The 26,338-nt window shown below is 38.4% G+C and overlaps 2 protein-coding genes across 6 annotated transcripts; one reads left to right on the top strand and one right to left on the bottom strand.

Moving 5' to 3' along the window:
- Positions 1-21,125, bottom strand: LOC127448578 (potassium/sodium hyperpolarization-activated cyclic nucleotide-gated channel 1-like). 4 transcript variants are annotated; one of them, XM_051711232.1, is made up of 12 exons: positions 19,143-20,851; positions 7,840-8,041; positions 3,857-4,043; positions 3,662-3,766; positions 3,430-3,567; positions 3,036-3,197; positions 2,692-2,785; positions 2,450-2,577; positions 2,209-2,355; positions 1,862-2,099; positions 1,068-1,241; positions 1-775 (listed from the first exon to the last, which is right to left on the bottom strand). In XM_051711232.1, exons 1-11 carry the CDS (start codon positions 19,321-19,323, stop codon positions 1,072-1,074), a joined length of 1,752 nt encoding a protein of 583 aa, XP_051567192.1. In that variant the 5' UTR covers positions 19,324-20,851; the 3' UTR covers positions 1-775; positions 1,068-1,071. The 4 variants fall into 4 exon arrangements, with proteins under 4 accessions (XP_051567192.1, XP_051567190.1, XP_051567194.1 ...); XM_051711230.1 differs by having other exon boundaries at positions 1-1,241; XM_051711234.1 differs by lacking the exons at positions 7,840-8,041; positions 19,143-20,851 and adding an exon at positions 20,996-21,125 and having other exon boundaries at positions 1-1,241.
- On the top strand, positions 20,986-23,983 carry LOC127448590 (cytochrome c oxidase copper chaperone-like). 2 transcript variants are annotated; one of them, XM_051711247.1, is made up of 5 exons: positions 20,986-21,019; positions 21,703-21,781; positions 22,173-22,310; positions 22,399-22,450; positions 23,802-23,983. In XM_051711247.1, exons 1-5 carry the CDS (start codon positions 21,001-21,003, stop codon positions 23,886-23,888), a joined length of 375 nt encoding a protein of 124 aa, XP_051567207.1. In that variant the 5' UTR covers positions 20,986-21,000; the 3' UTR covers positions 23,889-23,983. The 2 variants fall into 2 exon arrangements, with proteins under 2 accessions (XP_051567207.1, XP_051567208.1); XM_051711248.1 differs by having other exon boundaries at positions 22,399-22,510.
- The last annotated feature ends 2,355 nt before the right edge of the window (positions 23,984-26,338 follow it).

Below are 26,338 nucleotides of genomic sequence, written 5' to 3'. Positions count from 1 at the left end.
AAAAAAAAGCAATATTAGTTTATTGCAGTCTCTTCGGAATTAAAAAAAATATAAACAAATAAAATTTTTAAAGACAGAAAACAAAAATGAAGAGGAACTATATACAGTTAATATGCATGTTGATTTATGTAGGTCTTATTAATATGGTTACATCTACTACCCTTGAAAAAGAAGACAAGTGCTTACATTACATTTTGTCTTAAGAGCAATGAAAATGTAGTCTGACCCTGACAAAAAGCATTCAGAACCAAAGATCAACAATAAAACAGAATGCAATGAAAAAGCTCCCTGTTAACTTAGGACTCATCTACCCCCCCCCCCCCCACACACACACACACTTTAAGATTTACTTAAAAAAAAAAAAAACATTTACTTTTCACAGAGACCTCTGTGATAGGCAAAGATCAGGCACTACTAATATAAACTTAGCTTAGATCCTAAAAAGATAAGAGCAAAACTATGACTGACAATAATGCAGGGCCTTCCTGATGCATCCTCCTGTGGAGACATGGGCAGTAGCAGCAGAGGCCAAGGAGAGAGGTGAGGACCTTCCAATGTGGTTACTTGCAACCAAGACACACCTTCCTCCTTGGAAAATACTTGCATCCACAGCTGATAGTAGAGTTGGATTAGACCTCCTGGTATCTATGTTGCTATAGACAATGATCCAAGGAAAGCCAGGCTCTTTCTGACCAATTGCAAGCCAAAGAAGTTGGAGGAGGGGCTTGGTGTGGGTGTCCTGCGTCACACTATGAATGTAGGTTAGCCTCTGGGTCTATATGTGTGTTTGGGAAAGTGATCTGATGAGATTTCTGGTATATTTTCACATGCATTTAACATTACACAACATGACATTATCAAGACTGTTATATAATATACCTTAAGTTACATTACCGCTTTCAAAAAATGTACAGCATTATTTTGTTAATAAGATGTTAAAAATCAGTTATCCAAATTTAAAGAACTTGACAGCATAGTTCTGTTCATGTTAAATATGCAGTATGCCAATTGTTAAATGTTTAAAAGTTAATTGTGTACTACAGATCCAAAACTGTGTCATTGATTACTTTGTCAACATAACAGAGTGTCTTTGTCCGATTGCGATATTTCCAGGTCCCTCCTGATGTCAGGGTAGTCCTCCAGAACACGACGAAAGCTGTCCACTGACAAGGAAAAAAGCTGACAGATAGTCAGAGCTTGTACTGTGGCCAAACGCCTTCCTCTTGTTAGGAGACAAGACTCTACAAGTGCGAAGGAATTACATGATTTAAAACAATTTGGTAAAATGTTGTTTTTGTACCTTTTGTATTGTAAAGCAGTTTTACAGTGCAATAGATAGTCAACAAAGTGTCATACTGGGGATGTTGCAGACGTGCACATGTTCAGATGTGTGATGCTTACTATGCTGTTGTTGATTTGCTTGTATTAACAGTAGTTTTAGTTCAATTGGCTTTAATCTCTTTATTCAACTATTAAAATCACATCTGCATTGTTTGCTTTATTTGAAGTGCAAAAAACTGCACATTTTGGAGTTTTCTTTCACAAAATGGAACAATCTATTAGATATTTCTCATCATTTCCCCCCTAGAAATGAATGGGTAGCTATGGTTTGTTAACTTCCCCTACAGTGGCCAAAGCCTTCTCGCGGACTGTGTCTATGTGCAAATGGAACCATCCAACATGCAGTATATAAAAAACTACACTATTGAGCTATACTAATACTGCTATTTTATGGCATAGTATTTCAAAATTTCAACTATGAGTATTCAAGACAATACAAAACAATGTTTGACAGAAAAAAATCTTGTAAACAGTGTAGACAATGCGTTAATAAAGTTAAGACTTATTTATCGAGTCAAACCTCCAAAGTAGTCTCCATCACACAGTTCCCTCTGGAAGAACTCATTCTCCACACGGACTTGCCCATGTTCAATTAAAAACATGCGGTCACCAGGACCATTGCGACAGATGATGATGTCACCCTCCTGGAAGACCTCATACTGCAGCTCCAGGAGAATGGCATTGATGAAATTTACGTCACGGTTTCGGAAGATGGGAACTTTTCTCACATGACCGGAGCACATGGTCATCAAAATTTCCTTATTTGAGCAATTATAAAGACACTGTTTCACTTCATATTATATAAGAAAAACACCAATAATTTCAGACTATCTTAACACATGAAGCTATCACAACAGTAAGCAGTACCTCTCTGAGAGATGAGGACACCCATTTTAGGACGTCCTTCTCATCATACCATTTTCCTGCATAACGAGCCTGAAAGTAGTCATTGATACGCATACGTAGGGCTTTGGGAAGCTTCATGAAAGTCATGTAATCTTCCAGATGATTCATCTATGTGAGAAAAAGAGGAAAAAAAGACAAAAATGCAAATGACACAACTAATAAACACCTAATAAGCTGTTTTTAGCTATTTTATTCTTTGCACCTTGCTCTTGTATGTTCTTGCTGTTGTGTCCACATCAGTCATCATAGCAGCGGTGTTTGCAACCATTACTGTGTACATTAGGGCTCCAGACACAATGCTAGTCATGACAATCCACAGCTCGACCTCATCTAAAGTTAAAAAACAACATCAGACATGAAACAAAGCATTGATTGTATGGTGTGATTGTTGTATGATAAACCTAATATACTGCTAAATTAGCTGATCAAAAGTATACTCCTTGCTTGTTGGTGTTTCAGAGGAACCATATGATATTGCAGTCATATGAGAGAGCGCCCGAAAGACTCCAAAAGAATACTTCTCTCCCACTGTGGCATTCTGAAAATGATGCAAAACAAAGGTCCGCCTTTAATTATAATATCTAATAATAATGAAAAATTATTATTTAGAATTATAAAAACTAATTACAGTCTATAATACTTATAAAATGTAAATTAGTGCAAACATATTTTTCTACACATTTCAACCACAGAGCAGCTCTAAAATAATTTTAAAATTGTAAAAGCACATACAAAAAAATTATATAGAATATTATTACATAAATATATGTACAGTGTGTAACGCATACCAGTAGATTCTCTTTTCTAACCCAGCAGTCTGAAGGAAACTCCTCAAGCATAGGTACAAAATACTGAATACAGCCATTCCAGTGACACAGCAGGAAAATCATCATAAATAAAGACAAGATTCTTAGGAATACCCTCACAACCTCCAAGTTAGCATTGGAAACCTTTGGGACAGATATAAAATATAAATAAATATAAAAATAAAAGGTCTTATTCAAATAAATAAGGGCAGGACACAAATAAGATGGCTAGTCTTCTTTCAAAATATTGTCAGCCACAGGACTGACTACATAGATCTTATTAGGACCAAAATTATCTATATATGTACTGTACATCATTCAGTTGTCTCATTGAAATGTAGAAAGCAGTTTCACATTCAGTTTATTAGTGACTTACCCTCTCCACCTCATTGAAAAACCGTACAAGCCGGGATACACGCAGTAGGCGGACAAGGCTGAGGATTCTCACAAACATCAGAATGCGCATCATTTTGCTTGCCTTTGATGAAGGAGAGTCATCATGGTATTGTAGGTCCTGTCATGACAAGGGCATAAGACAAACTTTTGTTTTCCCTAAGCAGCATTGTAATTTCAATATGGCTAGTGCATTGGGGAAAAATTCACATTACCGCAATAAGTAGTATGTAGCCAACTGGGAATGCTGCCACCATATCAGGTACAAACCAGCTCTTTAAGTAACGTTGTCGAATCCTTTTCAAATCAAGAATGGCTCCCTGTGCAATATACAGAAATATTCATTGGAATTTGAGATTTAAGTACTGTTCAAGTAATGGAAGTGTCCTTTATCTAGGGCTTATCCTTACCTCACTGTCCTCGTTAATGATACCCATGCGAAAGTTAAGCCCAACGTCAATCAGGAACAGTGTGTCCGAGAACACGTTAAAACCCTCCCAACCTACTCCACTGTGGCCGTCTAGAAAGGCAATCTCCATTGGGATTCCAATTAGATTCAGAAAAGTTATGGCCACCATACACATGATGTAGTAACTCCTGCATAAATAAGGCAAATGATGCTTCCATTATTTAAAAGTCTGATGGTATTATTACTGTCATACTTATCAAATGAACTTGGATAACAAGTATGTGTCTACCCTTTTCATACTCATTATTTCTCATTAGCATTGTTATTCATAGGATATTGGTCTTCTTAAGGGGATAGTTTACTCAAAAAATAAAATTCTCTCATCATTTACTCTCATTTCCCTCTTCCATCAGTTTGGCCAGCGGCGGCCCTGTGTGGGTGCAGAGGTGGGTAGAGTAGCCAAAAACTACTCAAGTAAAAGTACAATTACTTAAAAAAAAAAAAATTACTCAAGTAAAAGTACTGACATAAATAATTACTTGAGTTAGAATAAGAAAGTATCCAATTAAAAGAGTACTCAAGTAGTGAGTAACTCGTTTCTTTCACAAATGACATAATAGACGTTTACTCCCCTATATTCCATTACATAATACACATTTAACATGTATTACAGAATTATTATTAATGGAAATTCTGTCATTCACCATCATGTTGTTCCAAACCTGTATGACTTTCTTCCATGCAACACAATAAGGAGATATTAGACAGAATGTTTACCTGAGTCACTATTTACTTTCAGTGAATATGTTTTTTTTCTCCATATTTTGAAAGTGAATGGTGACCGAGACTGTCAGTCCCTAACATTCTGTCTAACATATTTTACGTTCCACAAAATGCAAAGCATCACACTGGTTTGGAAATTATGACAGAATATTAAATTATGGCTGAGCTATCACTTTAAAGGGGTAGTTTACCCAAAAATGAAAATTCCAGATGACTTATCCTTTCTTATGCAAAACACAAAATAAGATTTTTAGAAGAATATTTTAGCTCTGTAGGCCAAAATTTTGATGCTCCAAAAAGCATATAAAGGCAGCATAAAAGTAATCCATAAGACTCCAGTAATTAAACCCATATCTTCTGAAGCGATGTGATAGGTGTGGGTGAGAAACAGATCAATATTTAAGTCATTTTTTGCTAGACAGCAGGGGCGATATGCAGAGAATGTGAATCACCAAAAAGACAAAAAGAAGAATGTGAAGGTGATCTGTTTCTCTGTTTCTGATCCACACCTACACATCGCTTCTGAAGATATTAATTTAACCACTGTATGGACCTACAGAGCTGAGAAATTCTTCTAAAAATCTTCATTTGAGTTCAGCAGATGAAAGAAAGTCATACACATCTGGGGTGGCATGAGGGTGAGTAAATATTGAGAATTGTAATTTTTGGGTGAACTATCCCTTTAAAGGCTCTTGTCAGATTTGGATGAATTTGTCAATAAGAGAGGTTTGGAAACATTTCTAGTAATTATTATGGTGAAAACGTGAAAATGTCCCACAAGGACATTATATATAATGCTGAAATATAAACCAAAGCAAGATCATGCTTTATTAATGTCTACTTTTCGCTATTTCACAGCTTTTAATGTCCTGTGTGGATTCTTATTTCAGTGTAGTTACAGTTTTCAGTGTCATAAGTATTTAGATCATTAATTCTGTACAGCAGTACCACTGCTCTCTAAATGCAGAGTATCTTCACTCCTGCAATGTTTTCTTTCATGCTGAATGTATTAAATTACTTTTTGACAAATCATTACTTGATTAAAATAACATAATAACATATAGAGAGGCAAAACATACATACTCATACATAAAACATACTCTTTATTTGATCAAATGCGTTTACTCTTTATATTAACACACAGTATATATTAAAAATGACAAACAGAATCAAGATTTATTGTAATAATATATTATTTCATAAGAATAACAAGTAAGGCCCAAGTATTTTAAAAGTTCATATGTGATGTTGTTTCTGTGACAGCTCCAGAGACCCGACACTCGGTGTATACTTCAGCATCCGAATTCACTCACTCATTTCGTTCACTCACTGCTGAGATATAGTGCACTAACTTCCATTCAATATATAGGAAATAATGAACGAGTGAACGACTTCGGACACAGCCACTCTCTTCACCATAGGATCGCCTCGCGCCCCCACATCTCTCACGCGTGCGCCCCACGCACCTCGTTGTGCACGCGCAGAAATGCTGTCTGTTCGCGCGCCAGTTGTCAATCACGTGAACAGCAGAGCCAAGGCATTTTTTTTTACACTTAACTTGGATGTTTACGTGGATTTATTCAGTTAATCAGCCTGAAGTAGCTGCGATAGTTTCCAGTACCCCTGCGAGGGCACGTGGTAAATGCACCAATACTGCTCATGACATGCGGGACAAAGCACACTGATATATTGCTGCACTGATTTAAAAATGTACACTTAAAAACTGATGTCATAAGAGCCCAGTTACAGAATCACCCTGAAAATGACCATCACATTCACACAGAAAAGCCTGTGTTAGCATTAGAGCCAAAATGTACCTCAGCATGCTGCCTTAAGTTGAAGTTGTGATTTTAATCTTGAAATATCAGCTTGTCTTGGTGTTAAATGAAGGCATTGCATGACGAAACTATTATTTTTTTCACTGTGTGGAGTGAAGAAAGTGTTTAACTTTGAAGAGTTTGATGCTGCCGCATTGATGACTTGAGTGACAGTCTGTGACAGCAGCGCACACTTCTGTGTGAACTTCCGCTGTCGTAAAAGTTCCATTCAGTAATCTCTCAAAAAATTATGCATTAATTAAAATTAAACCCAGTAATGTAATGACAGGAACGCTGGCCATTGTAACAAAGTAAAAGTAAAAAAAAAAATCATTAGAAATTTACTTGAGTGAGAGTAAGAAGTACCCACTTTTAAACCTACTCTAAAAGTATTTTTTCCCCAAAAAGTTACTCACGTAAAAAAAGTTACTACCCACCTCTGTGTGGTTGACAGATCAATATTTATAAACAGATCAATTATTATAAACATATTAATATTTAAGTCCTTTTTTTACTGTAAATCTACACTTTCACATTCAGACAACTACTGGTTGGGGCTGGTCAAAGGTGGATATTTATAGTAAAACAGGACTTAAATATTGATCTGTTTATCACCCACACCTATCATATTGCTTTTGAAGATATGTATTTAACCGCTGGAGTTGTATGGATTACGTTTATGCTACTTATATGTCCTTTTTGGACCTTCTGAGTTCTGGTCACTATTCACTTGCATTGTGAGGACCAACAGAGCTGAAATATTCTTCTAAACACCTTTGTTTGTGCAAAAGAAAGAAAGTAATACACATCTGGGATGGCATGAGGGTGAGTAAATGATGAGAGAATTTTCATTTTTGGGTGATATACTTATCCCTTTAAGACATTCTACTATATAAAAACACTAAGGACAGGTTAACCGTAAATGCAAACCTCGGGTCTTTAGTGACTCAGTACCTCATTCCACTTCCTTTACCTGATATATTTTTTTAAGTTATGTCCCTTCTTCTTTAGTATTCCTCAACTACATATTATACATGTTATTTGTTATTTAAGGTGGTGCTATTTTTTCAGTGATCTACATTTGACATTGCTATTTGATGAAGCAACATGGAAGTAAACTATAGCAAGTACAACATATGAACATTATGATATGGCTATTGACATTTAAATCGACTACTTAAATTCTGTAAGTTGTAGGTCTATTGTAAGTTAGTCTATTGTAAGTTGTATGTCAATAAGTGCCTGAGAAAATACACATGTGTAACTTATGTGTAGCTTATGTCTTAAGTGTAGCTCAATACGTGTTTGACAGTCAGTTGAGACCTGAGGTATGCAATAATGTTTGGCAAAACGCTCATGCATTTAAGGGTTAAGGATACAGTACCTTAAACGGCTGAAGGGATGGATGACCAAAACGCCTCCCTCTCTCTGTCTAATGCACTCTTTCTCCACAGCCACCTCACTGCCGTAGACATACAGTGAGCGTCTGTTCAACTGCGGCAGCAGTAAATTTTTCCACCCATTCCAGCTGAAGCACTTGTGATTCTCAGGTGTGAAGCTCTCCATTTCCAGGCCCTGACTAAGCACTGCGATCACCAAAGCGCCTTCAACATCTTTCAACGCACCTCTGTGACAGCTTTATTTTTGGACTTTCTTTTATGCTGACCATTTCTTTTACATCTTCATCGTCACGCTCTCTCTCTCTTTCTCTCATGCACACACACTACACAGAGTAATTTTCCATCACAGTTTTCTGGCTCAGTCCAGACTGGAGAAAGAGATACGTTCCAGACTTTCCATTCTTTCCTCCCTGTCAAACTAACTATTGTCTCATTAACTATTCAGTATCTTTGCCTCGTGCTCATATCAGCTAAGCTCCTCTGTACTGTAGGGCGGTTCTTTGACATGAGGTGGTTTTGAATATCACAACTATTGTCCTCTGAACTAGACAGATGGCTGATAATGATAGAATTAATTACAATCTCATTGTGTGATAATGACTATACGGTAATGACAATGAAATTCTTTCTAATGAACACAGAGGAGTCCAATTACAGAGAAGAAGAGAGGAGTATCATTTTGCAGGTCTTTCTGTGGGAAATTAGAGTTTAACTAAAACTCCAGTCGTATTTTTAAGGCATTATTTATGTGGGGAAATGGATTTGAGTTTTCCATGTGGCAGTGTTTACATTAAAATCAGACACTTTCAGCTTACAACAAAACCGTGCAGCTCACTAGAACTTTAGCAAACTGGATACATTTTATAATTGTATTGCCAGCAGGTTAGGTTCTCTTTCTAACATTCGTTCGGTATCTCACTATGAGTAATGCCTTGGGCGTGGCCAGTCCTGGAAGCATCAATAACACCCAGTCTGACAGCTGACAGACCAATCACTGCAGTGATGTGGGAGTCCCACCTCCCTAATATAAACCACTGTCATAGGTGCCTACTTTATTCTCGTTCTATTCCCCTTGAAGATCTTTGGAAGCTATCATCAGCAGGACTCGTAAGAAGTGGTCGCTTAACAGTTCATCAGGCAAGCCGTTCAGGTACATCGCAGAACACGGCTGTTCTTTTTCGAGTATATTCACTGTCAAAATGAATATATTTTCTGCTGTATTATATTGTTTTCTCCGGGTAGCGTGAACCAGCGCATCGAGGCGGGTTTGCATCTGAGTTTCGAGTTGTTACATGTGGCACGTTGTGGTGAACTGCTTCTGTATTCTTGAGTTTGGGTTCTGTCATGACAACTGCAAACTCACCAAGCGGTGGAGAGTAGGGGAAGGATCCCTCCCATCCATGCGCTTGTGGATCTATGATTGCCAAAGGATTCCCACCTGCTATGTATCGCCTGTCTGGGGGTCAGCCATGCACAGGCCGCACTCGCTAATCCCGAGTGTTGCCCGCATTGTTCCCATTTCGTATGGAGAGTTTTGGAAAGGAGGGTGCGGGTCATGGCGTCGAATAATGAGGATCCCTATTTTTCTCCACCGCCAGTGGAGAAAGACCCCCTAAAGCAATTTATACCAGCCGTCCCAGCATGCGTTGTGGAGATGCGTCAGTTTTGGGACAAGTCTTTTTCGCACAGAGTGCCTGTTAATGGTTACTCTACGCTGGATGTGCACAAATGGAGGATCTGGGGATGTCCAGCCCCCCTCCAGTCAAGGTGTCAGTGGCGAATCACCTTCATCCCTATCGTCGGGCAGTTTTTTCGTCTGTTCCTGCTTCATTGCCAGGACGGATGGAGAGATTGTCGGCCTCCATTTACCAAAAGATCTACCAATCTTCAGCCCTAGCTGTAAGGGCTCTTAATGCCATCTCGCTCCTAACAGCATATCAGACCGAGTTGATGGAGGAGATGGGCCAACATGGGGCGCCGGATGTGGCGTTGTGGGAAGAGATCTGTGTTATTGTGGCTCTCAACCTACGAACGTCAAAAGGGGCCGCAGCACCATCAATCAGCAAGGGTTTCAGCGGGCCCCTCACTGTTCATGCAGAAAGTTGGTGCGCATGCGTAGTTCATCCCTGGGTTTTATCTACTATAAAACGGGATTATTGGCTGCAGTTTGCTGTAAAACCACCTCTGTTCAATGGTGTGTTAATGTCAACAGCAGGGGGGGGGGTCATCTCGGATTTTAGAGGAGGAAATAGCCCAAGAGAGGAGGTCTCCGTCCCATTCTGGATTTGCGAAATCTCAACAAATACCTCACAAGGTACAGATTAAAAATGATCATGCTCAAAACACTCTCTCAGTTATTTGTCCCAGAGACTGGTTTATGTCAATCAGTCTAAAGGACGTGTATGTTCATGTGGGTATCTACCCATCACACAGAAAATTCCTAAGATTTACCTATCAGAGAAAAGCTTACGAATTTTTGATGGTGCCTTTCGGACATTCATTGACACCAAGAGTCTTCAGCAAGTGTGTGGTGGCAGCACTAATGCTGCTGATGTTAACGGGTCTCAGGGTGTCTGCTTATCTAGACGACCTAATGCTGTGCGCACCATCGCAGCAGCAAGCAGAGATAGATACGAGAACACTGGTGTCTCATTTAGCGAATCTGGGATTCAAAATAAATGAGAAAAAGAGCTGTCTGATTCCCTCACAGGGAATAATTTATCTGGGTCTCAGTTTGAACTCCGATCAGTATCGAGCGTTTCTGTCAAAGGAGCGCATCGGATCGATTTGCGGTTGTTTGTCCCTTTTTCATAAAGGGAAAAAGTCTCATTCAGGTTGTGTCTACGGCCATTGGGTCTGATGGCCTCAATAGTGTCAGTCATTCCTTTGGGACTACTGCGAATGAGAGAGTTTCAGCATTGGATTGCAGCGCAGCACTTGTGTCCTCGCCATCACTTAAATCACAGACAGACGCGTCACTCACAGGTTGGGACGTGGTGTGTTAAGGCAGAATAGTGAATGGGGTTTGGCCCGTGTCACTACAGAATGCACACATAAACTTTCTGGAGTTACTGACTCTAGAAGAAGCACTTTGCACAGTTCCTTCAAGCCCACAATGTCTTAGTCAGATCGGACAACACGACAACACTGGCATACATAAACAGACAGTGGGGCACACGTTCACAGCGGCTACACTGCCTGGCACAAAAGCTGATTGTGTGGAGTGGTGCGCTTTCTCTCATTACGGGCAACGCACATTCCAGGAGCAATGAATACTCCAGGGGGAAATCCTGTCCAGGGGGAATCCTCTTTATGGAGAATGGAAACTTCACCCTCAGGTGGTGAGTCAGCTGTGGGAGAGATACAGGCGAGCTGCCGTAGATCTCTTCGCATTGCACAAAAATGCTCATTGCCCTCTGTTCTTCTCTCTGACGAGAGACAGTGCTTCTATGGGTGTGGATGCTCTAGTGCATCATTGGCCAAACACGCTACTTTATGCATTTCCTCCACTGAGTCTGATCATTCCAATTCTAAAGAGTAAGAGTATATAGTCACTCAGTCATACTGATCGCCCCGAACTGGCCGGGGAAACTGTGGCTGGCAGAGATAATTCAACTTTTGTGTACCCAGCCTTGGCAACTCTCACTGCACAGGGATATCCTGTCGCAAGCGCGGGGGGAAATATTTCGCTTTCCGCACCCCCTTTGAGCCAGTTGAAAGTATAGAATTAAAGCTCCTTTCGCTAAAGGCAACTTTATTTTTGGCCTTAACAACTGCAAAGTGGGTTAGTGAACTACATGCTTTGTCACTTCATCACTCTTGTATGCGCTTTGCGGTGGATTTATTGATTGTCTCTTAAAACAAATCCAGCATTTGTGCCTAAGGTGAGCGACTCTGCTATCAGCTGTAAGCCGGTGGATTTGCTAATTTTTCAACCGCCGCCTTTTTCCTCACCAGAGGATGAGCTGTTTGTGTCCAGTTCGTACTCTACATTTGTACATGGAAAGAACGAAGGCATTGAGGAAGAGTAAACAGCTTTTCCTTTCTTCGGCTGATTTTTGTAAAGGCAGACCCATATCATGACAGTACCTGACTCATTGGGTAGTAGAGGATATTATATTAAGTAATAATAGTCTGGGGCTGCGACCTCCGGAGGGCTTGAGAACTAATTGTACCAGGGGCATGGCAACTTAGTGGGTGCTGTTCAAAGGCATTTCAGTCAAAGACATTTGTGCAGCTGCGAGTTGGGCATTGCCTCACACTTTTGTCTGATTTTATAGACTGGATGTCACAGAGCCTTCATTGGCTCATTCAGTCCTTTGTGTGGGCAGTCAATGTCCGATGTGTAAAAACAAATACACATAAATCAACAATAACACAGTGAAGCACAAGTGTGTTATTTTGTCCCCAGACAAGTCGGTGGATGGTCTGCTTCGGACAGCATATCTGCAATACGGGAGTTGGCTATATCCCACAGTGAGATACCGAACAAATGTTAGAAAGAGAACTTTAGGTTACTCACATAACATGTTCTCTGATAACAGGAGTGAGTTATGTCACCACACTTCCCTCCATGCATTTGCACGGAGAAGAGATATGCGGAGAATGAAGTAGGCACCTATGACAGTGGTTTATATAGGGAGGTGGGACTCCCTCATCACTGCTGTGATTGGTCTGTCAACTGACAGACTGGGTGTTATCAGTGCTTCCAGGACTGGCCACGCCCAAGGCGTTACCCATAGTGAGATACCTCACTCCTGTTCTCAGAGAACCGGGGTTACATGAGTAACCTAAAGTTTATAAGAGTCAGAATACAGCGTTGAATTTGAAAGTGGCATGCAAGTAATGTAACGGGTAACTGATCTTCGATTCTCAGAAGGCAACAAACACCTAAACTATGCATCCATTCATTGTTCAATGCATATCATATTGCATTGAATTATCAAGAGGGTCCTGGAATTCACTGATAAAAGATGACAAGTTGCTGGCTTTGCTAACAACAATTTAATCTCTGAAGCTTCAGTTAAAAACATGTAAGAAAATTATATTATGAAATGTACCATTATATTAATTATTAAAGTAACAATCATATCATAATGGTTTCATTTAACTTCAATGCAATCTGTGAAACTTTTTTTTTAATGAAAAACAAGAAAATTATATTAATTTTTTATATATTTTGTATTTGATATATTTTACAATCACATACCTATCCTAAACACCATCTGTTGTGTATTTATTTATTTACATAAATTTTTATTTGTTTTTTTGTTTTTTTTTACTTTATTAGGAGTCCAAGCACCAAAGTTTATTAATTATATGTGATTGATTTTCTTAATATTCTTCACTTTTTTATTCCTTTAAAGTGTATGGCAATCAGAAACCATATATTTCAGAGAACTCAAATGATTCTTGTCCTAGGCCAATTGTCAGATTTGCATAAAACATGGCTTGCATTATCTGGAGACATTTTTGACAAAATGTATTAAAGATTATCGTAATCAGATATTTTGCAGATAGGAGCCAATACATTCTGGACTATAACTTCGGACTGCAAATTAGAATTTTTACGATATTACGATATTATGTACAATCTTCACAATACTATCTTGCTTATGAGTTGCTGGGGGAGTGATTTCAGGACAATATGAGGAAATAACCCAAAATTTCATTAATATCCAGTGCTCAGGGGCCCTATAACTGAAAAAGACCTCAGAAGTCTGGAAATGTACCAATAGGTATCCCATACTGTACACTGTAATAAAAATCCTGTTGTATATATTTTGTATTATATATATATATATATATATATATAGGTTATTGTCAGGGTTGTATGTGTTTTTGATCATGTCTTTTACTTTGATAAATTTGTTTCATGCCATGTTCGTTCCTGTTTCCTTGTCATATGATCTTGTCATGTGTTTCCCATGTTCTTGTGTCTTGTCCCCATTGGTTAATTGTTTCATTAGGTTATTAGCAGTCTAGTTATCTTGTTTAGAGTCATAAGTGTTCATTGGTTTTCACTGTCATGTGTGCTCCCTAGTCCAAATATTTAACCCTCATGTTTGCCATTGTCGAATGTTGTTGGTTCTATAGTTAAGTCATCTTTATGGTTTTTTCATTGTCAAGTCATGTAAACTTAGGTTTTGTTCACGTTTAAAGTTAGGGTTCTTGGATATCACTTTTGTAAATAAACTGCACTTGGGATCATCGCACTCCATTGCATGCCAAGACGCATGAAAGCTGTGACTGAAAATCAGGATTATTCCACAAAACATTGATTTCTGAACTCTTCCTAAGTTAAAATATTTGTATTGCATTGTTTAAAAATGAATATGAACTTTTTTTATTTGCATTATTCGAGGTCTGAAAACACTGCGTATTTTTATTTTGACCAGTTGTCATTTTCTATATGTGTTTTATATAAGAATTGAGAGAGAGAGAGAGAGGGAGATATTTCAGATTACTGTGACAGAAATGGCTCCTCTCACAGCTAATCCTGCATGTTTTTTTAAAAGATTTTTTACTATTTCATTGTCATGAATTGAGACACTGTTAAGAAGTTGGCAATGTTTTGTGTTCCAAAAACTAGGTTGATCTGTCTGGTTGTTTGTCAGACAGAACTGTTAATGGTACTCATTCAACAAAGTGTTCAAATGGGAGAGAAAAATAAAAATTATATATATATACACACTGGCAGCCAAAAGTTTGGAATAATGTACAGATTTTGCTCTTATTGAAATAAATTGGTACTTTTATTCACCAAAGTGGCATTCAACTGATCACAATGTATAGTCAGGACATTAATAACGTGAAAAATTACTATTACAATTTGATTTTTTTTTTTTTTTAGAACTTCTTAAACTACTCCAAAGAGTTCTCAACAAAAGATCCTCAATGTGCAGCAATGACAGCTTTGCAGATCCTTGGCATTCCAGCTGTCAGTTTGTCCAGATACTCAGGTGACATTTTACCCCACACTTTCTGTAGCACTTGCCATAGATGTGGCTGTCTTGTCGAGCACTTCTCACGGACCTTACAGTCTAGCTGATCCCACAAAATCTCAACGGGGTTGAGATCCATAACACTCATCTGTTGTCCAATGTCTGTGTTTCTTTCCCCACTCTAACCTTTTCTTTTTGTTTTTCTGTTTCAAAAGTGTCTTTTTCAGAATCAGAATCAGCGTTATTGCCAAGTATGCTTACACATACAAGGAATTTGTCTTGGTGACAGGAGCTTCCAGTGTACAACAATACAAAAACAGCAGCAAGACATAGATAATAATAAAAAATAAAAAATAGTTATACACAGATACATACATACACACATACACATATGTAGTGCAATCTAATACAAATCTGTTATCTGTTATGTACAGTGTAAATACAAATCTGTTATGTACAGTGCAAATGTTTTTTTTGTTTTTGTTTTTTTTCCAGAGGAATGAAATGGCAGAAGAGATTGGATGTGTTAGATAAATATAAAAAAAGACTAAACTGTGTATTGCACATAGTTATTGCTCAATGGGCAATTTAACTGTTGATGCAATGGATAGCCTGAGGGAAAAAACTGTTCCTGTGCATGACGGTTCTGGTGCTCAGAGCTCTGTAGCATTGGCCAGAAGGCAACAGTTCAAAAAGGTAGTGGGCAGGGTGAGTGGGGTCCAGAGTGATTTTCCAGCCTTTTTCCTCACTCTGGAAGTGTATAGTTCTTGAAGAGGGCGGGGGGGGGGGGGGTTCAGCAGTCTGAACTGTCCTTTGTTGTCTTCTGATGTCTGATTTCATAGCTGAACCAAACCAGACAGTTATTGAAGTGCAGAGGACAGACTCAATGACTGCTGAGTAGAACTGTATCAGCAGCGCTGATTATCCATCATGTTGGTGCCACGGATGGCCGCCTTGGTGTGAGCGCTCCTATTGTTTTGTTGTTTTTGTTTGTTTGTCCTGTGTTTAGTAATCTTTTTCCAGTTAGTTTTACCAGAGACAAACTGCTGAACATTCGACAGCTTATACCAGACAATCTTTTCCCGGTTTTTGAATATTCAGACGTTTTGCTAGACATTTTAGTTGGAGGTGCCCTTTGTTGCCCTTTGTTGTTCAGGAGATGCAGGCGAGGAAGATGAGCCGGTGCGCTGGTCAAACTCCGTCGGCGGGGCTTTCGAACAGCGCTGCCGAGCATTCATCTTGCGAATCTCCGCTCTCTTCCTAACAAAACGGACGAACTACATCTCCTCACCTGCACAAACAAGGACTTTTCAACCTCTGCTGCCTTGTGCTTCACAGAAACCTGGCTGAGTGAAGCCATTCCGGACAGCGCATTACATCTGCCAGGCTTTCAGCTGTTTAGAGCGGATCGCATTGCGGAATTAACGGGGAAAACGAGAGGCGGTGGAACATGCTTTTACATCAATGAAAGTTGGTGTACAGATGTAACAATGGTTAAGAGGATGTGCTGTCCTAATTTGGAAGCGCTCTTTATTAACTGTAAGCCTTTCTACTCGCCGCGGGAGTTTTCCTCGTTTATTCTAGTGAGTATGTATATCACACCAAACGCATGTTTGAATGCAGTGCTGCAACAGCTGGCTGATCAAATCACAGACACGAAACAAAAATACCCGGACTCAGTTATTATTATTCTTGGGGATTTTAACAATGCAAATCTCACAAGTGAACTGCCCAAATACAAACAGCACATTACATGCCCAACCAGAGACAGGAACATACTGGATCATTGCTACACAACAATAAAGGATGCATATCGCTCTGTCCCTTGAGCAGCTTTGGGACTCTCTGATCACTGTCTGGTTCATCTTCTTCCAACCAACAGGCAGAAATTAAAATCAACCAAGCCAGTAGTAAGGGCTGTAAAGAGATGACCAATGAAGCAGAGCGGGAACTACAAGCCTGCTTCAATTGCACTGATTGGAGTGTTTTTGAGGCTGCAGCCACAGACCTGGACAAGCTCACAGATACTGTTACATCATATATCAGTTTCTGTGAGGATATGTGCATTCCTACTAGGACTTATTTAAAGTTCAACAACGACAAACCGTGGTTTACAGCAGAGCTCAGGCAGCTTCGTCAGGCCAAAGAGGATGCTCACAGGGGTGGGGATAAAGTCTTGTACAATCAGGCCAGGAACACACTGAATAAGGAAATCAGAGTGGCTAAAAGAAGATACTCTGAGAAGCTGAAAAACAAGTTTTCAGCAAACGACCCTGCATTGGTGTGGAGTGGCATGAAACAAATCACAAATTACAGGACTCCTACCCCCAACCTTGTAGGGAACCAACAACTGGCTGACGACCTGAATGTGTTCTACTGTAGATTTGAAAAGCCCAATCTCACACCCTACACCCACTCTGACCTTCACTTCACACAAACACCAACACCTCCTGCAACCTCCCTCCTGCTACTCAACCTGCACTTAAGATCTGTGAAGATGATATGAGCCACGTCTTTCAGAAACAAAAGACGAGGAAAGCTTCAGGCCCAGATGGCGTCTCACCAGCATGTCTTCGATCCTTTGCTAACCAGTTGGCCCCCATCTTCACACAGATCTTCAATAGATCACTGGAGCAGTGTGAAGTCCCATGCTGCTTCAAACGCTCAATCATTATTCCTGTCCCAAAGAAACCAAAAATCACTTAATGACTACAGACCTGTCGCCCTGACGTCTGTGGTCATGAAATCATTTGAGACTGGTGTTGGCCTACCTGAAGAACATCACTGGACCCTTTCTAGAACCCCTTCAATTTGCTTATCGAGCTAACAGATCTGTGGATGATGCAGTCAACATGGGATTGCATCATATCCTGCAACATCTGGACAGACCAGGGACATATGCAAGGATCCTTTTTGTGGACTTCAGTTCGGCTTTCAACACCATCATCCCAGCTATACTCCAGAATAAATTACACCAACTCTCTTTTCCCATGTCTATCTGTCAGTGGATTACCAGCTTTCTGATGGACAGGCAGCAGCTTGTGAGACAGGGGAAACTCACTTCCAGCACCTGTACAATCAGCACTGGTGCCCCCCAGGGATGTGTGCTCTCCCCACTACTCTTCTCCCTCTACACCAATGACTGCCTCGCCAAGGACACCTCTGTCAAGCTCCTGAAGTTTGCAGATGACACCACTATCATCGGCCTCATCCGAGATGATGATGGGTCTGCATACAGAAGGGAGGTTGAACAGCTGGCTGTCTGGTGCAGTCAAAACAACCTTGAGCTGAACACGCTCAAAAAGGTGGAGATGATTGTGGACTTTAGGAGGAACACCCCAACACTGACCCCCCTCACCATTCTAAACAGCACTGTGGCAGCAGTGGAGTCATTCAGATTCCTGGGCACTACCATCTCACATTTTCTTTGCAATTCTTCCCATAAGGCCTGCACCCCGAGTCTTCTCTTTACTGTTGTACATGAAACTGGTGTCGGGCGGGTAGAATTCAATGAAGCTGTCAGCTGAGGACATGTGAGGCGTCTATTTCTCAAACTAGAGACTCTGATGTACATATCCTCTTGTTTAGTTGTACATCTGGCTTCCACATCTCTTTCTGTCCTTGTTAGAGCCAGTTGTCCTTTGTCTTTGAAGACTGTAGTGTATACCTTTTGTATGAAATCTTCAGTTTTTTTTTTTTTTTTTTGGCAATTTCATGCATTGCATAGCTTTCATTCCTCAAAACAATGATTGACTGATGAGTTTCTAGAGAAAGCTATTTCTTTTTTGTCATTTCTTACCTAATATTGACTTTAAGACATGCCAGTCTAGTGGCAACTCAAAAACAAACACAAAGACAATGTTAAGCTTCATTTAATGAACCAAATAGCTTTCAACTGTGTTTGATATAATGGCAAGTGATTTTCTAGGTGTTGGAGTGATGGCTGCTGGAAATGGGGCCTGTCTAGATTTGATCAAAAATGACTTTTTTCAAATAGTGATGGTGCTGTTTTTTTACATCAGTAATGTCCTGACTTTGTGATCAGTTGAATTCCACTTTGGTGAATTAAAGTACCAATTTCCTTCCGAAACAGCAAAATCTGTACATTATTCCAAACTTTTGGCTGCCAGTGTGTGTGTGTGTGTGTGTGTATATATATATATATATATATATATATATATTACAATTTAGAATTTTAATCATATTAAAATATAAGTCAGTATGAATATATTGTATTTTGTATAAAATTATATTCTTATAATATTATTTTCATAGAATCTATCAAAACAAAAATGTTTAAAACTTTATTTTGTAAAAGACTTTTATTAATGGTTTTTGTTTACCTTGTTGTAAGCCCCCTTTTTTAAGTAGAATGGTGCTCCCTTTACTCCCTAAACTGGGAGTGCAAGTCATATTTTGGTTAGAAATGGCTATCCACAGGTTTCCTGAGCAACCACTGGGCGGCGCCATGATGATTCTAATGGCCTGTTTTGTATTTCCGGTCTCCAGTGTTTTCACTGGCATTGGCGTAAATTCTTAGTGGGTTTTGTAATGTTTACAGGGGCAGGTTTACGATTTCTGAGGCCCCAAGCAACCGATTAACCCGGGGCCCCATTAAAAAAAATGTGCTTAAAAAATTACATAAAATTGATTTTAAATCATAATTTTAAATTCATTCTATAAGCCTTTGTAGCCAAGTACATTCAAAATGTTTAATGAAATAGAAATCTAGTTAAAGATAATCCATGCATGTTTTCCAGTTTTTCCACAATACAGTGATTAAAAAGCATATATACATATATTTGTACAAAACATTTTTCATTTTTTTATTTAATTTTTTTTTTGAACAGGGTGTGCAAAACCTACTACTTCACTCAATAACATTTTGGAATTCAGTTGTTATTAATTAATATTATAACCCAACAATTATTTATTGTTGTACAGTTTGTCATTACAATATGATATAGTATTATTATTATTATTACTTTGAGGATTTGTTTTATACAATAGTAATATATTCCTGTCTTATTTACTTTAACCTGGAGCTTATATTCTAACACTGCAGTGTATTGTTTACCATGTTGCAAAAGGCAGTATTTTATGTAAGCATCGTAAGCAACATTAGTAACAGTACTGTAACAGTAAACATACAAGGCACAGTGGCCCCTCAGCACTAGAGCAGAAAGGAAAAAACATCATTGGTGTTTATCAAGTGCTGAAACTTTGCTTGGGGCAGAACAATCTGGAATAATGTTAAACATTGTAACACTCATCTCTTTGCAACCTGAACTTGTTCAGAATGTTAAATCTTTGTGACACATATGCGCTAAAAACCATCTAGATGCAGCGCAACGAATTAAACAGAATGCAGATGTCGACATGCGTTTTTGAAACCTGAAGCTCTTATTAACTTGACACTGTGTCTTGAAATGTGCCGGTCCTGTGTAAGACACTTAAGAAACAGCGAGACGCGGTGCAGCAGTCAAGGACGTTCGTCCTGCACGTTTACGTAGGAAAACAATGGAAAAACAGAGCAGACGCACACAAAAACACGTTCGGTGTGAATAGCCCCTAACTTTTCTGTTCACGCACATCTGTGAGTGAGAGTGCAAGGGCGAAACAAGTTTGGAAGGCCAATATATTTTTTCATAAATTACAAACCCGTACCCAAAGTCCTACTTGAAAAACTGACCAGAACCTGCCAGACCTCTAACATGAACCGCTCTGAAAGCACTGACAACAGCGTATTCGCGCGTGTACCCAAAACATGTAGGAGCTTTCTTACTGGGGCGGGGGCCCCTCTACATCCGGGGCCCCATGCAATTGCGTGGTTTGCGTGGTGGTTAAAACCGCTACTGAATGTTTAAGGTATTACATATGTAAAAATGGTCAAAAAACATGGCGATACTTCACAGAGTCAAGATGGCCATTTTTTCAGTCCACTGGAGTCGAGTCATGCTAATACATATCTACAGTTTTCCTGAGCAACCACTACGCGGCGCCATGATGATTCTAATTGCCTGTTTTGTATTTCCGGTCTTGAGACGCCAAGTAAAAACGGCCAAAATGAGGGATCCAGAGGAGAACAACAACCATTTAAGTGTTACTTGGAGTAAAAATGTATTTCAGGCTGAACTTGTAAAGTTGTTGGCTGTCATAACAGCTCAGAATAATTAATGATATCAACATAACTAACCTTGGATGTCATCTTCACACTCAGGTGAGGCACTGTCTCATCTCGACTCTTTGAAGTATCGGCATGTTTTTTGACCATTTTTACAAATGTAATACCTTAAAAATTACGCAACCCGCTAAGAATTTACGCCGATGCGAGTGAAAACACTGGAGACCGGAAATACAAACAGTCGAATCGTGGAACACTATCCGGTGGATATTTTAGTTATTAATTTCCCAGAGTTTTTGGAAAGATGTCGAGGTTTTTATTGTCTACAGAATAAATAAATAATTAAATAAAAAAATCTTATCCTACAAGCATGTGATTTTAAGTTATTATATTAAGGATCATTACTCAAATTATGCTGGTTTCATTATAAATTGTATTTTATTTTTATGTGAATTCTATATTCACAAATGCAAATGAGCCAAACGGCAAGCCTCTTTTTACAGTGTTTGAGAAGGAGATAAAATTGAGTGTAGATGTCATCAAAATCCAAAAACAGAAAAGCAACCAAAACAAATGCAATATGATCTTCGTTTAACATTCTCATATGGCGCATATGTACCCTCACATGTATATTTTTCTATAGTACAATTATATAATGTACCCTCACATGAATATCTTTATTAAAAAAAAAAAAAAAAAAAAAAAAAAAAACATGTTATTCATTTTGTTGTTTTATACCATGACCCGGAAGTTATACGACACTTCTGCTTTCACCACAGGGTCATTGTGTGATTTGACAGCTGCAACAGCAGCACGCAGGTTATGTAAGGAAGGGCACACGCGAGTACATTACACAAAGTGAGTGGATATTTACCAGATTAATGTTTTTAATTATTTTACATAGGCTTTTGTGATAGGACAATATTATTTTTGTGACTAGATAAGATAATGCAGTTGTTGCACCCAAGCACAACAAAATATTTAACCAATATTGATCTTGATGAAACAGTACAACTGTTTGTTTTGATATCGGAACAACTATATTTTATAGTTACTATAAGGTGACATTGTTGGATCTTAAATAAAACATTTATCCAGCAGCTTTATCGTTGAGCAATAGTGGACATGATGTATCCGTTAATATGGTGGACCATTTTGGCACGTTGCTGGTACTTCCTGCAAATTATGTGCAGATAATTTTGAGGTGGTTTAGAGCTGGTCAAGTTACGTCACCTGCTATTCTTCTCAGGCAGCACTTGGAAGTGGAAATGTCGAGCCTGTCGGCAGCCAGTGTTGAGTCTTCACCAGCTATTGAGGGAACAGAGCAGAAGAAACCTCTGAAACCTTGCTGTGCGTGTCCTGAGACAAAGAAAGCAAGAGATGCCTGGTAAGGATATTATAATAATTGGTTAACTTTTGCTTAAAGTATTATCATCATGTTGAGTAGCTGTAACATATTGTGTGCTCCATCTCAGCATCATTGAAAAGGGAGAAGAAAGCTGCACAGACCTCATCGAAGCTCACAAGGTGTGCATGAGGTCACTTGGTTTTAAGATCTAACACCATCATGATGTAATTGCGTGGATGGTAAGTTTCTTTTGATTGTCTTATGAGTCTTTTGATGACCAGCAATTACAAAGCAAGATACGCACAGGAGGGTCTGTTGTCATGTAATTGTATCGAGCTTTGCCTGAACGGTTCAGTGCATTGAATGTGCAAGTACAGTTCATAAGAATAGTTCACCCAAAAATGAAAATTATCTCATCATTTACTCACCCTCATGCCATCCCAGATGTGTATGACTCTCTTTCTTCTGCTGAACACAAACAAAGATTTTTAGAAGAAAATCTCAGCTCTGTAGGTCCATTCAATGCAAGTGAATGGTGACTAGAGCTCAGAATATCCAAAAAGCATATAAATCTCCATTTTCACTTCCACATTCTTCTTTTGTTTTTTGACGATTCTCATTCTTTGTGCATATCGCCACCTACTGGTTGGGGCTTGTCAAAGGTGGATATTTATAGTAAAATATAAAAGACTTAAATATTGATCTGTTTATCACCCACACCTATCATATTTCTTCTGAAGACATGGATTTAACCACTGGGGTCTTATGGATTACTTTTACGCTGCCTTTATGTGCTCTTTGGAGCTTCTGTGTTCTAGCCACCATTCACTTGCATTTTATGGACCAACAGAGCTGAGATATTCTTCTAAAAAGTTTCATTTGTGTTCAGCAAAAAAAAAAAAAAAACAATAAAAAAAAAAAAAAAAAAAAAAAATAATTATATATAAATTATGAAAGAATTTTCATTTTTGTGTTTACAGTTCCCTTCCAAGACTTTCTATATCAGTGCTGGATATGCTGCTTTTTTCACATTCATTATTTTTGTTATCACTATTTTGGCACAACCTTGATTTGACCCCATTTACTTTCTTAATGCACATTCCGAGACCTGTTGTGCATTGGTGCATGTTATTAAAAAAATAATAAAAAAATTGTCCTCTTTTTTTCCAGCAAGAACATTTGTCCTTGTAATCTTTTTCCAAAATTTAGTATTATGCTCCGCCTCGGTTATGTAACGCCCACTTTCTCGATCCAATCAATTCCCAAAATCATACCCAACATTTTTTTCTCACAGAATAACCTGTTTCACTTGGGAATACGCCAGATTATGGGAAGTAAAATGGGTTTCACAATGACTATTTAGATGTTCTGATTTAATTACTGCGCTGTGCAGTGAACTGTGAATTAAATAAAGGAAAATCTTAATCGCAATTGTAGTGTTCTTAGTGTTGTTGAGAGCATTAAAATTTATTTTTATGAATCGGTTAAAAAATGCTTACAATAACTGTGTCTCTTTCTTTTCGTTTACAGTTTGTAACTGGCTGTGTGAAATGGACCTGGTGTATGCTTCATTTTTATTTATACTTAAACACTGGAGGGAAGATTATGCAGTACTGAAATTGTTTCTGAGGGAAATATTGTCTTATTTTCTGTCTTTTTCATATGTGCATATTGTTACTTAAGCTTAAGATGAATAAAGATCCTATGCAAGATGTTTTATGTCATTCATCTTGTAAGTTTACTATTTATAAATTTAAATGAAGAGATTTCTATAATGAAATGGCTGGCTAATATTTGTCTTTAGTGCATATTTGAATTACTCAGCCTAATCAATAATTACAGTATCTCAGTTTTTTTTTTACTAAATGATTGATGCTGCATTAAGAAGTATTGGTTACTTGACACCATTTAAATAATTTTAAATCATTTTATTTGGGTTTTAGTGGAAGCATTTACAAATTATTCCTTGTAGGCTAGTCTGAACTTTGTTCCGATTTAAGCTTCCTACTCTTTTGAATTCTCTGTGCCAGTGTTTGGCTGGTGACAGCTGCACTTAACTATGCACGCAGGCTTAAAATAGAGCTGCTGCTCCCAGCAAACTCTAATCTGAGGTCTACTCACAGAAGAGCTTTTATTATGTACGTACACCTGGTGTGAGCAGAGCAAATGCAACTCAGCATTTGCATTTTCCACTAAAGATTGGGGTTTGTCTTTTTCGGAGTGTTTATTTGCACCTTGGTGTAAATACCATCTACCCCACACAGTGCAGCTATTTGCACCTTTACATTTGGGGTGTAAAGATGGTGTGTGTGAATGTGTACTGTTGTCCTAGCAACCACGGTTTCTAATCTGCATTTTGACCCACTCATTTTTTTTTATCCGATTTCTTGTTTCCACTCTTAATATTTCCTTTAATACTACTAAAATTAATAGAAAAAAAATTATATAAATGTTGATTTCGTCGCAGTGATTTAGTAACTGTGAGTGTCAGGGAGTGCAGAGAAGAGTTTGATCTGGAGGCAGGGTCTGTCGATCGCACTCCTTCCCTCGTGAAACCATGGTTACTGTAGTAAAACCAAGGTTATTTTATCTAAGGTAAGGTTAAGGTTAGGATTAGGGGTAGGGGTTAATGTATTGTGTCTGTGGGGCTCTAAATAAACACAATAAACACACTGCAGTGATGCCCATACTGTATGTTAGTATTTAAATATGGGTGCAAATAGTATCTGACACTATTTGCACCAGGGTGCAAATAGCGTATACCATTATTTGCATCAGAGTGCAAATAGCATCTGCCTTTTTTTCACAGAGGTTGTATAGCTAGACAGCTTGGTGACTGAGCACAATTTAAAAAAAAATTTTTTATGTCATGTAAATATAAATTAAACCTTTCTTTAAAGAACATGACTATTCCTATGTATAATTATGATATAGATATGAAAAAGTGTTATCCCATAGGCACAGGGAGATTCCATTTAAGAAATTAAATGTGTAAATTAGTTAGTTTTCCTTATGTTGTTTCCTTATGATCATTATACTGTTATTTGTATTTACAATACTGTTGAGGTAAACTCAACATACTACTATTCAAAGCCATATTTGAATTAGAACATGCTTGTTAAAGTTATTAGTTTTATTGTATAATAAAATAAATTAAATGTATAAATGATTCATATGCACATTTGCTGCAGACAAAAAGAGCCTACTCTTGTTAACTGTCTCCCACATGTGTGCGCACACACATTTTGGCCCAATGCCATGTATGGATGTAGCTTTGGAGAGTAACCATTGCTGCTTATTGGCCTCTACAGAGAGAAGACCCTACAAGTACAATATACACATGTACTGTAAGAAGCCGACTACTGCTTCACTATCTTGCTTATAAGTTTCTGGGTGACTGATTCCAGGGGGCTTGACTACAGTGATTAAAGTGTAAACAGGCTTGTTCATTTACTGAAAATGAGACAAAGGCTGTGTATGAAAACATTTCTATCTGCATGCCTCCCTTGCAGGGTGGATGGTAAAAAGACTGAATAGTAGCCATGACACTCTGCAATCTAGAATGTCAGCTAGTAAAATTGCCATCCAAAGACATCCAATGTATATTGACTGTGCAATATGCAAGTATGTTGTATATTAGTTATCATGGTATCTATGTAAGCTGTATGCCTGGTATCAAATTTCAAAATTAATCATATCACAAAATCCTATTTAATTGCATGTCTCCTAATAATAAACAAAAGCAATCAAAAAGTTTTGACAGCAGATATTATGACACTATTGCTTAGCGGCAGAATGGTGTAGCCCATTAACAACCAGCAATTCCTGGGCAAAGTTTTGTAAAACTACAAACAAGGACTGTTTGGAGGGGGAGGTAAACAGTGTTACATGCCTCCCCTGTTATTTTATTGGTCTCAGATTATCATATATGCCCCCAATAGCCTGTAACCCACCTCCCCTTAAATGCCATTACTATAGAAGTGCTGGAATACACTTTACTGTTTGATAGTGAACAAATGAGAGTTGGTGACATCTGGCAGAGCTTTCATGATCTTCCCAAATGTCAG

Source organism: Myxocyprinus asiaticus, chromosome 11 (assembly GCF_019703515.2).
Source record: "Myxocyprinus asiaticus isolate MX2 ecotype Aquarium Trade chromosome 11, UBuf_Myxa_2, whole genome shotgun sequence".
NCBI lineage: Eukaryota > Metazoa > Chordata > Actinopteri > Cypriniformes > Catostomidae > Myxocyprinus > Myxocyprinus asiaticus.
The sequence above is the reverse complement of the archived record's forward strand: the minus strand, read 5'-3'. Positions and strand labels throughout refer to the sequence as shown.

What these genes read in the sequence shown, in the direction of transcription:
- LOC127448590 (XM_051711247.1), top strand. An exon ending in AAGAAAGCAAGAGATGCCTG is followed by an intron (nt 22,311 to 22,398) that starts GTAAGGATATTA and finishes GCTCCATCTCAG; the next exon opens with CATCATTGAAAAGGGAGAAG. An exon ending in ACCTCATCGAAGCTCACAAG is followed by an intron (nt 22,451 to 23,801) that starts GTGTGCATGAGG and finishes TTTCGTTTACAG; the next exon opens with TTTGTAACTGGCTGTGTGAA.
- LOC127448578 (XM_051711230.1), bottom strand. Translation starts at nt 19,323, where the DNA reads ATGCCAGTGAAAACACTGGAGACCGGAAATACAAAACAGGCCATTAGA. An exon ending in TCATTAACGAGGACAGTGAG is followed by an intron (nt 3,767 to 3,856) that starts GTAAGGATAAGC and finishes TATATTGCACAG; the next exon opens with GGAGCCATTCTTGATTTGAA. An exon ending in GCTACATACTACTTATTGCG is followed by an intron (nt 3,568 to 3,661) that starts GTAATGTGAATT and finishes TTGTCATGACAG; the next exon opens with GACCTACAATACCATGATGA.